Raw genomic sequence first — 11,689 nt, 5'->3', positions numbered from 1 at the left:
CTAAGCCTGTTGCCCAGAATGCGTAGTAGCACCCAGGAAGTTGGTGGATGCAAACACAGTTCCATATTAAAAAAAAGTATAAGAAAAAGGCCTTTAAAGTTTTTTTAATAAAAAATACTCAATACAGTTTTCCAAACACAACTTTTCCACTTTAAATGCTATTTTTCCCCAACTGGTAATTTTCGTCCATATTTCTTATTACTTCCCCTCCCCCACCCCCCAGACTTCAAGTTTTTTAAGCCTTCACTATCAGACCTGGTGACAGTACCCAGCATTCCTAAAAGGAACCTGACTTTATATTGTATGAAGTTTAGACACCAATAGGCACATTTAAACTTAAATTTAATTTCTGATAGATCATTTCACATCTCAACAGGATATGGTGACACCATGACACACATGGACACAGCATTTATTCTACTGACTAACAGTCATCAGCTACACTCCTTGTAGATGAAGATATTTGGCAACTGACGGTTGTTTGCATTAACTTTATCCTTAACATTTTTATCCTTAATTCTTGAAAATAAGGTAGCTCCGAAGATGGGCACTTCACACAGTGTGCTACAGGTATCACTTGTAAGTCATCAGAAATGCCAACCTGAGTGTGCCTGCCTGGGACTCAAGAGACCTGGGTGCCGGTGCCAGGAAGTTCCCAGGATCTAGCACCTGGGTCCTCATCACTCTTGCTAGATGCACCGCCGTACGGGTGGGTGCCTGGTTTAACTGATGGCTCCACAGACTCGTGGACCGATGCTGGCATGGACACTGGCTGTGCATCCCCGGCTGCTGCCACCCTGCAGAGGCACGCACATAGGTGTGTGCTGAGTAGGGAACAGCTGGCTGGTTTTTGGATACTGGAGGTGTCTGAGGAATATGGAATCCGGGCAGGTTTTATTTGGTTTACTTCACATTAAAGAAAAAAATTGGAGCTGATGCTCAGAAAGTCACATATCTTTCAGACTCTGTTATCAGAGCACCTGCCACATCCAGAGTCACAGCCCTGGCTGGCCCTGTGGCCGGTCCTCCTGTGGGAAAGGAAATCACCCCAGAGGGTTACTTTACTCAGATTTGTATATATTGGTCTTCGGTTGGTTTTCAGAGTTAGTGTTATTTACTCATTAATACTTTTTGGGAAGGGGAAGTTGTCTAAAAAGTTCACAATATTTCCTTCAGAAAGATCATAAATAGTAATGTAGAACCAAAAATCCCAAGATTTTACTTAACATTAGAAAAGAGTTCATCTGTTCCCCCAAAGTGTACTGTAAAACCAATTCTGACGCTCTTTCACAGAAGCCACTCAGCTGGTGGACAGGTAACAGGATGGACCCCCCAGGGGGGCCATGTGCATGTGAGGAGGCTATCTGACCTGTCACTCATCAGCCTTCCAAACTTAGGGCATAGATGACACAGTTTTATGAGCCAGACTAGTACTTTTAGAGGACAGTTTGAGCCAGGTTAAGTTATCAACCGAAAAATGCTCCTGGTCTCATCTGGTCAAATAGACGTCTCCAGAGGTAACCAGGCCTGTCCTGTGGAAGCCACAGGCTGCCTGCAAAGCTGCTTTGACTCTTGGGGCCAAAAGGATGGTCACTGGTCAGTACTCAGGACATACTAGGCTTGTGGGTGTCATGGCTAATGCGCGACACTAACCACTGAGGGCGCGGTCAGTCCTGGTGCAGATGGAAACTGCAGTTCTAGAAGGCAGCAGGGCAGCAGTGGGCAGCACCCTGCAAGGGACTTATGGAGAGTTAGAGCTTTTCCACTTCGTGGCTCTCCTAAGCCAGTGGTGCTGCACTGCATGCAAACCCCCCCCCTCCAATGGAGCACGAGGTCTCCTTTCTCAGTGTTCAAGCTCTCCAAGGCCAAGACACACTCCTGAGAAGGCAGAAGCAAACCTGCCAAAGACAATCTAATGGCCCTTCGGCTGGGGGGCCTTTAAAGAAATCATTTAAATCTCATTAAGGACACAAGTACCATCAGACCTTCCACCATGAGACCAGGTGGTGCCCTGGTGGAAAGAAGTCGAGGGCAACAGAGCTGGGGGCTTGCCGAGCAGATGCACAGCAGAGAGGGCACGTCGGCAAGCAAGCACCAGCCTAGGCTCCAGGCTGTGTGCCTGGTGTCCCAGGATCCTGTAGTTACCTCCCTGCTCACTCAATAGTTGGTATCTGCCTGACAACTCAAATACATTTTAGCTGGAAATAATTTGTGAAAGTTTTAGCAAAAGTATATTGGGAATAAATGTCAGAAACAGAAAAACCAAGTGAAGAAAATATACAGGGTTTCCCCCAAATGTTGGTCAAAGAAATTGGGTTGAGCAGACATCAGAGAAAAACAGCCAAAACAAAGGCAGTGGTCTGCTCCACAGGCCACACTGCCATTGCTGGTCAAGTCCACAAAGGAAAACCACAACCACTCAAAGTGGAAACAAAGCACTTTGAGGAAACAATTCACATTAGTACAAAGAACATGGGCTGTTTCAAAAGAGCAAAGTGATGATCAATCCTGATTGGGAGTAGCCCAGGGCCTGAGTCCCAGTCTGTCCTGAGGGGAGGGCAGTACGTGAATAGAAGGCTGAACCATCAGGATAGAGCTAGGGTGACCTTTAGGAAGTTCTAGTCTATATTTCCAGGTAAGATGAAAGCATTTCACATGCCAGTTAATCTTTAATCATAACTTTAATCTAAAATAAAAATGGGAGGGCACCTTGATGTTGGGTCTCAGATTCAAGTGTAGCAGTTGGTGCTGCGTAGTAAGGCTTGTTTGTCCTGGACCACTGAGTGTGCAGCTGACAAGCATCAGTGCAGACGCAGCACAGCTGCTGAGGATGGCTCAGTGGTGGGAGTGCTCCCTCCCTCCCACCCAAGGAGGCCTATACATGTCAGAGCACAGTGAGCGGGTCCTTGGGGCAAGGGCCGTGCTTGCCTTCCCATTACAGGCTGGCAAGGGCTGGCTGCCCCATGCCGCCCCTGGATCTGACCAAGCGCTATTTGCCTTCGGTGACCCTTCTCCAACACCGCCTTCTCCTCCTCTTCCCCTTTGACTTCAGGGATTCTGGGAGGGGTTTCTCAGTCTTGGTACTTCTCGCAGAGTCTGCCCTCAAATCATGCTCACAGCAGTAGGATTGCCCATCCTGGGTGGAGCGGAAGGCAGTCCCATCTTGGTGTTCCTTACAGAATGAGTTGGGGCACAGGTGGCAAAATGAGGTAGAAGGTTTGCCACATACATCACAGTGATGCCAAGGACATTCCCACTTCCCTGCAAAAAAATACACCATCAGCAAAGAGAAGCATCAATGGCAGGATCAGCATCCATGTTTTCAGGGCTGAGAGTAATTTTCTTGAGGGGTATGGACACTGAACCCAGAGGGCCTCAAGCATGTGTTCTAGCACTGAGTTAAGATGCACAGGGTATGTTTCCCAGGCTGACCTTGAACTAGCCATCCTCCTGCTTCAGCCTCAAGTTGGTGGGCAAATGGAAATAACACCAGCATACCTAACTGGAAAAAATTTTAAAGCTGGCTAGTCAAATAAATGCAAATTACCACAAGAGACTGCATTTCAGTTGCCAGAGAGGGAGCTAGTAGTTGGTGCTCAAAGACCAGGCAGGTACCGATTGCTGCAGACTATAGTCTACATGCCCGCCAGCTGCAGCATCACACCCAACACCAAGGGCAGTTCACTGCTATTGTTCCCTAGCAGATTCTACTGATGCCAATAGCTGCCCTCTGACTTACCCTTTTTTGTTTCTGTTTTTTTGAGACAGGGTTTCTCTGTATAGCCCTGGCTGTCCTAGAACTCACTCACTCTGTAGACCAGGCTGGCCTCAAACTCAGAGATCCACCTGCCTCTGCCTCCCAAGTGCTGGGATTGAAGGTGTGCACCACCACACCCAGCTTAGGACTTAGGGGACAGTTTTATGCTTAGATACGAATCTCTAAAGATCTCTGTTAGGGTTGTAGATAATTGTCAAATTCAAATATATATGTAAAACTGTAATTAGGTTTCTTGTCTTTGGATCAAGTGTTGACAGTTTTTCTTTTGAAATTCTAACTTTTTGTTCTGATGCTGTGACTGCTCTTGAGTATGTAAGAGGAAAAGCCTATTTTATTGTCTCCCAGGGAGCCAAATCTGTGGTTCCATCCTAAAAACCAGGGCGTCCAGTGACAAGACCAGTCATGGTGAGGTTAATGCAGTGGAACCTATCTTCTACACTAGAGCCCTGGTGAATGTCATTTTAGATCTTGGCACTAAGGGCTTTGGAAGCTACTGCCTGTTCCCATCCTGTGTTCCAGCTGGTTCCCTGGACTGGGGACATTTACCACCTGACCCTCAATGAGTATGCAACTAGGTAAGGTCCACTCAGTTAAGGGAGGCTGAGTAAGAATGGCAGGCAAGCATATTGCAGGTTGTCAGAAGCTGCCATGGGTACTGGGTACCTACCAAAGGGCCGCTTGCCCAAGCCCAGGCAGGACAGATGGTAGGCCTTGGTGCAGAACTTGCGGTCACACAGCACCAGCTGTCCGCCATCACCACAGCGGAAGCACTCATCCTCTGACTGCCGCTTCCCTTCCCCCTTGGCTCTGCGTCTTCTGGTTTTCTTCTTGGCCTTTTTACCCTTTTCCTCTGAAGAAAGGGATGTAGAGGTCTAGAATAAAGAATTAAACATGGTTCACTTAAAAGAACATAGACCAGAGCAGTTTTTAAAACAGGCAAACTACAAAGATGCCCAAAACAGCAAGGTCCAGAGTGACATTCTAGATTCCTGGGTATTCCAACATGTTAAGTAGTGCTGAGCTCGAGGCTGCAGGTTCCATTTCTTGCATCACAGAAGGGTGTGCCACCTACACAAAGCAGGTCATGGCCAATGGGATGGCCCACTATGCCTCGGGCAACTCCTGCTAAGGTAAGAAACACAATATAGAGGTGTAATAATGTCACACCTGGGATCTGCTGACAGGGCATGTTGACAGGTACACCTTGGCCAAAGTAGTGGCCTGCTGGCCACTTTCAGCTAAGAATTCAACTATGAGCAGAGCAGATGTGATAGTTTGAGAAAAACTGACCTTGTAGGCCCACAGGGAGTGGCTCTATTAGGAGGTGTGGCCTTGGTTGAGTAGGCATGATTTTGTTGGAGGAAGTGTTACTTGGGATGGGCTTTGAGGTCTCAGATGCTCAAGCCATGCAGATCCAGATGTGGAACTCTCAGCTTCTCTCCAGCACCATGTCTGCCCGCATGCCACCATGCTTCCTGCCCTGATGATGCCAGACTACACCTCTGAACTATAACCCAGTCCCAATTAAATGTTTTCTCTTGCAAGAGTTGCCACAGGGGTTGGAGAGATGGCTCAGTGGTTAAAAGCACTCACAACCATCTGTAATGAGATATTGCGCCCTCTTCTGGCATGCAGGCATAACACTATACATAATAAAGGAATCTTTACAAACAAAAAACAGGAAAAAAAGAGTTGCCACGGTCTTGGTGTCTTTACAGCAATATCATGCTAACTAAAACAACAGGTGAGGGCAAACGATTGTCAAAGCAGCAGTCTCACAAAGTATAGGGTGCGCCTCGACACCAGCTCAGGATTGAGGTGCCTATGTTGTATGCCTTTGTTGCATACAAGGGGTGCCCCAGAATTCATGTCCTTCTGAAAACTTGGAACATGACTTTATCTTAAAATGGATATAATTATAATAAAACCACACCAACACATCAAGGAAGCATGACTTGTAGGCAGATGGGAAGGACTGGTGGCCAAAGGTGTGACTCAGTGGGAGGGCACTTGCTTTAGCAGGTATGGGCCCTGGGATCCATACACAGTAATGTGAACAACAAAAAGGTAGCAGGGCAATGGAGGCAGTGGTCACAAAAGACAGACACCACATGGCACCTCCTGTGAAGCAGCAGAATGTTGGGGTAAGGCTTCTACAAACTGAGGAACTCTACAGATCACTAATCACCAACAGGTGGTGGAAAGAGGCCTGAGAGACTCTCAAAGAATCTTTGGCGAAAACGTGGTCCTGCCTACACTGACTTTACTGCCTTCAAGACTGAGCCCATGCCTCTAATGCTTAAGTCAACATCCGCTGATGCTTCATTGATAGTCCCAAGACAGGATTGACACAAGTGAGGAAGTCTTAACAAGTAGCCTGACAGAGGGCCTCACTAACCCAACCCACACACTGCATGGATCCTGCCGTTGTCACAGCAACAGGTCTACTGCTCACTAGAAAGCAGTCTTCCTAGATGCCATGATGCCACCAGAGCTATGTGTTTCAGCTTCACAGAAAGAAGCTGTGATGTCCTTACCTTTGGTCTGTCTCCAAGAAACCCACTACAATTGGAGGCTCCACACCGACAGACTGTCTTCTCATTGCCCAGACAATCGAGGTTATAGTTGAAAGTCAGCTCTGTCCCTAAAGGAGACACAATGATATTTTAGAGGCCACTGTCCTCCCAAGGCAGTGAATGTTAAACTTAAAGAGTTAGTCTTAAGGAAATGTACCCCTCCCCTTTTCCGGCACATACTGGCATGACTCCCATAGCTCATCAATTTGCTGTATAAATCACTATCCTAGAGCCTTTCCAAACCCAGCCACATAATACCCAGCCACATGGCACCAGAAACAAGCAGGACCCCAGTGAAGTACCTGCAGGAATGTCACACACAGCAAACAGGCCAACCCGTGTGTCCCCATTCACTGTCCACTTCAGGGTCTCACAGTTGGGCTGGCAGCTGTGGTTCATGAATCGTGAATAATTCCCTTTAGGGCCAGCGTCAATTATTCGGTCCTGCAGAATAAATATCAAGAACATCTCATTATCTACCTACCTACCTATCTATCTATTTGGTTTTTCAAGACAAGGTTTCTCTCTGTAACAGCCTCGGTTATCCTGGAACTCACACTGTAGACCAGGCTGGCCTCGAACACAGAGATCCTCCTGCCTCTGCTGGGATTAAAGGTGTGCACCACTATGCCCAGCTGACATTTTATCTCTACAGGGATTCTTCATGCTGTAGGTTTTATCAGATGTTACTTATCTTACTGAAAACCTTGGTATTCTATTGTCCACCTGGACCAGACATCCCTCAACCAGTCCAGATTCTCTCGATTAAGAATGGAACACAAGGAGAGACTGAGCCAAAGTGAGCAATGGTAAAGACCATATGTAAGCTGGCACTAATAACACCACCCCACCAATAAATAAGCTAGGAGAAATACACGTCACAGACTTGGAAAGGGCAGCAAGAGCCTATACAAAACCAGCACTACCAGACAACAGCAAACTCCACTAAGACAGGAAAGCAGCATCAACTCTTAAAGGGCAAAGAAGGCCCAACCATAGCATGCTTAAGTCCCCAGGCTGGAAACAATGGGATGTATCCATCATGCCGATGCTATGCTGCCACAAGAGGGAAAGGCACAGGCTGACAGTTCTGAGATAGCAATCTACAAAATCACAAATGCAAGCACACAGTGGCCCTGGGAACTGACTCACTGAAATCCAAGTGCCCAAGCACTGTGAGAAATAAGAACCACTTATGGCTCAGACCAGGAGACGGACAGGTAGGTACAAAGGTGTACCTTTTTCCCTGAAAAACTCTAGAGCAAATATACAAATCAGTAGGATCTCTGCTCTTCAGTGGTTATTTCTGAGATCAGGGATGAGTTGGTACAAAATTATGTGTCTGATTAGGGATGAATCTGTGCCAAGAGCACCCCTAGCTGTGCCTTGTGGACCATAGAGCACTTCCAAGAGGCAACCACACTGGATGACTATGCTTGCATCACCCAATGGGTGCTCATCTTGAAGGTTTCTCTTGATAGTAAACACGTGGGTCCCTTGAGAAACCTGCAAGGTGAGCACCCATTGGGTGGTGCAAGCACAGAAAGCCAAACTTGGTGGGTAGATGCCTGTACTCCTAGCCACTTGAGATGCCAGGGAAGGAGACTTCAGCCCAGGACTCAGAATTCACCTGAGGAGAATAAAAATAGAAACACTATCAGGATGTGCCTGATAAAAAGCTCAGTGATCTGCTTTTTATTATACTAACACCCTAGCCAGTTCTGTCTTCTTGTTGTTGCTGTTGTTGTTTTAAACTCCAAAGACTGGCAAATGATCTATCACTGAATCATATCTCAGCTGTATTTGTGTATTTATCAGCTGGTGAAACGGTTAACAAGATGAAGGTACTTGCAATCAAGCCCATGACCTGAGCTTGAACCCTGGACCCCACACCATGGAAGTAAAGGATTGACTTCTGAAAGTTGTCTCTGACCTCCACAAGCATGCCATAGCATACATAATCTCACACATGCACACAAAGTAAATACAGGTTTTTAAAAGTGTGCAATGTGTGTGACTGCAGGCACATGCATAAAGGACAGGAATAGTTTTTTAGAACTTAGTTAATTCTCTTCATCTAACTTATTTTGAGGCAGGGTTTCTGGTTTCTAACACTGCACATGTACTCCAGGCTAGCTGACTTGACAGCTTTCCAACTGAATTTTTTTAAAGACTTACTTTTATTTATGTGTTTGTTTCTCTGTGACTATATGTCACATGAGTGAGGTTATGAACAGAGACCAGAAAGGGGTGTTAGATCTGGAGCTTGGAGTTAAACAGGCAACTGGGAGCTGCCTGATGGGGGTCCTATGGACTGAATTTAGGTCCTCCAGAAAAACATTAAGGTGTCTGCATATGTGTGTTCATGCATGCAGAGGCCAGGTCAACCTTTGGATGCTATTTCTCTAAAGTTTTCCATCTTGTTTTCTTTTGATGTCCATTTCTTTACTTATTTATCTGCCGTGTGTGCCTTCCGTGGAGGCTGGAGGACAGCTTCCTCAGGCTGGCGCTCTTCTTCACCATGCACTTCCTGGGGTCAAACTCAACGCCTTGAGCCAATGAGCCATTTTGCCCAACCACCACCTTATTTTAAGACAGGTGCTTTCACTGGAATCTGGGGTTCACCAATTAGACTAGGCTGGCCAGCAAGCCAAGGGCCCTCCTGTCTCTACCGCCCAAGCTTTGGGACCGTAGGAGTGTGCTACCATGCTCAGCTTTTTATGAGTGCTAGGGCTCTCATCCTCTGTGCAGCAAGTGTTCACCAATTAAAACATCTGTGCAGCCTCAAATTCTTTTATTATTTTAAAGTATACCTAACATAAAAGCTTACTGGTTGTTTTTTAAGTGTGTGTGTGGCTGGAGACTGAACCCAGGGCCTTGCACATGCTGGAAAGCACTCTACTACTGAGCCATATGCCCAACCACATCCCCTTTTTTTTTTTTTTCTGGTTTTTCGAGACAGGGTTTCTCTGTGTAGCTTTGCACCTTTCCTGGAACTCACAGAAATCCGCCTGCCTCTGCCTCCCAAGTGCTGGGATTAAAGGCGTGCGCCACCACCATCCAGCGCCCAACCACATCTTAACCATAACTTAATTTTAAGTGTATAATTATTGTTATAAATATATTTATAAGGGTACCCTCTTTAATCCTTCACTTTTTACATACCTGGGAGGGAACCTTATGCCTTACCTCTCAAATGCTGAAATTAGAGGTATGGGTCACCATCCTCAGCCCTCTGAGTTCCTTTTTTTTTTTTTTTTTTCTTTCTTTCTTTTTTTTTGGTTTTTTGAGACAGGGTTTTTCTGTTTAGTTTTGGTGCCTGTCCTGGATCTTGCTCTGTAGACCAGCTGGCCTCAAATTCAGAGATCTGCCTGGCTCTGAGCCCAAGTGCTGAGATTAAAGGCATGTGCCACCACTGTCCCTAAGTTCAAGTTATCTTTCAAGCCAGGTTTTAGACCAGACATAGTAGCCTGTGTCTGCAATTTCCACACTTGAGGCAGGAGGATTCCAAGTTCAAGCCATTGAGCTATAAAGCTAGTTCAAAATCAGGGCTAGGGATGTAGCTCAGTAGAGCACTTGTCTAGAATTTGCAGGGTTAGAGTCTGATTCTCCAACATTTAAAACAAAAACAAAAGTTGTTTCAAAGTTTTTTTTTGCCTAGAGAGCTACGGTCTTCTTTAGAGTTAAAATTAGTTTAATTATTGCCCTGAATGGGCATTTCTTCTCTGTTTTTTTAGGTCTTAGGATCTCCCCCCCCCCAAAAAAAAAAAAAACTAGACATTCAAATCTAATAATACAGTAGCTTTGGAAATCAGATTATTTCACTTCTTCTGGGCTTACTGAGTTTTGTTCTTCCTTCATTGTTAATGTTTTCCTTCTACTGTTCGTCGAAGCTTCTTAAATCATAGAGCATCTCTGTGGCTTTTACTGAGCCTGTGCGTTCTCTAGGGCAGGTACATTCATGAGTCTTAGTTCTTAATGGAGAGCTCCAGAAAGAGGGAAAGAGGAAATGAAGTGGGAAAATGGGCTGCAGCCTCTAGAACTGTCACCACCCAGGACACCAGAGCATCCCTGGGGCTCAGTTAAGCACTTCTATCTACGGCAGTAGTGCGTCTTGGTTTTGTTCACTGCCCTCCAGAATCCTAGCTTGCCAGCTTTCCCAGAAAACCAGATGACTCTTACAGAAGGGCCTCCATGAACCTGCTCATTGTTTATTTATTAATCCTGTGTCACGGCAGAGCCTGAAGAAGGATGTGCTACTCACCTCTTAAGTTCTAGGGTCCACAATTTTTGCAACCAATTCTTTTAATTAAAAAAGAAAAAAATTCAAACCCATGAAGGTGGGCAGGTGGAAAAGGCAGATTAGTGCATCCCACCCACCTATTAGTATTTTGCCATGTTCACTGTCTCCTGTTTTACTATGTATGCATAGACATACATGTATGAGAACACACATACCCCATCTTGCTAACATCTTGCTCCACCCCTGCAAACAGGATTGCTCCTCTCCCTCCTTTCCCTTCACCCCCTCAGCTTTCTGAGGTCAGTGATTACTCCTGCCTCATTCTCCCAAATGCTAGGATTATAGGCATGTGTCACCATCCCTGGTTTGGGTTATCTCCTACATCTTTTTTTTTTCTTCAATGTTTTAATCTTCTTGTCTTTCTGACAATGACCTCACTAAAGGGCCCAACCCCCACAGTCTACAGCAAATGATAGGAGCCCAATTCTACTCCATAGACTGAGTTTGAGAATAGTCAAGCTTCCCAAGGGACTGTTGCCTGGGGCCCTTGGAGCCATCCTATTTCTACAGGGGCCCTATATTCCCAGTTATGAGAATGTTTGCTATTGCTCTATTCAAAATGCCTGAGCCATAGCCATTTTTTATCTTGTTTTCAAGCACTAGTATTAGTCATGTATGTATGTATGTATGTATGTATGTATGTATGTATTTATTTATGTATTTATTTAGGGTTTTTCGAGACAGGGTTTCTCTGTAGCTTTGGAGACTGTCCTAGAACTCACTTTGTAGACCAGGCTGGCCTCGAACTCACAAAGATCCACCTGCCTCTGCCTCCCGAGAGCTGGGATTACAGGCGTGCGCCACCACTGCCCAGACTTTTATTTTATTTTTTAAATTATTTTATTTTTTGGAGCTGAGGACCCTGTGCTTGCTAGGCAAGTGCTCTACCACTGAGCTAAATCCCCAACCCCCTAGTCATGTTTTTTAAAGAGAGCCTCACTTTTCTTCTGGGTTTTGAGCTTACTGGTCACAGAAGACACAAGAGTACCAGCATGATGCACTTTCTCTACCTAGGCCTAATTATCTTCATTC

General features: G+C 45.7%; 1 protein-coding gene across 2 annotated transcripts in view; it reads right to left on the bottom strand.

The window, feature by feature from the left end:
• Positions 1-325: 325 nt before the first annotated feature.
• Positions 326-11,689, bottom strand: part of Nsd2 (nuclear receptor binding SET domain protein 2) — an 87,994-nt gene continuing 76,630 nt past the window's right edge. For both annotated transcript variants that reach the window (XM_036201597.1, XM_036201598.1), the window contains 4 exons: positions 6,657-6,798; positions 6,316-6,422; positions 4,446-4,650; positions 326-3,261 (listed from right to left, as the gene is read on the bottom strand). In XM_036201597.1, the coding sequence (XP_036057490.1) occupies positions 2,990-3,261; positions 4,446-4,650; positions 6,316-6,422; positions 6,657-6,798 (726 nt within the window). In that variant the 3' untranslated portion in view covers positions 326-2,989. The remainder of the gene's footprint in view (positions 3,262-4,445; positions 4,651-6,315; positions 6,423-6,656; positions 6,799-11,689) is intronic.

Source organism: Onychomys torridus, chromosome 10 (genome assembly GCF_903995425.1).
Source record: "Onychomys torridus chromosome 10, mOncTor1.1, whole genome shotgun sequence".
Classification (NCBI taxonomy): Eukaryota; Metazoa; Chordata; class Mammalia; order Rodentia; family Cricetidae; genus Onychomys; species Onychomys torridus.
The sequence above is the reverse complement of the archived record's forward strand: the minus strand, read 5'-3'. Positions and strand labels throughout refer to the sequence as shown.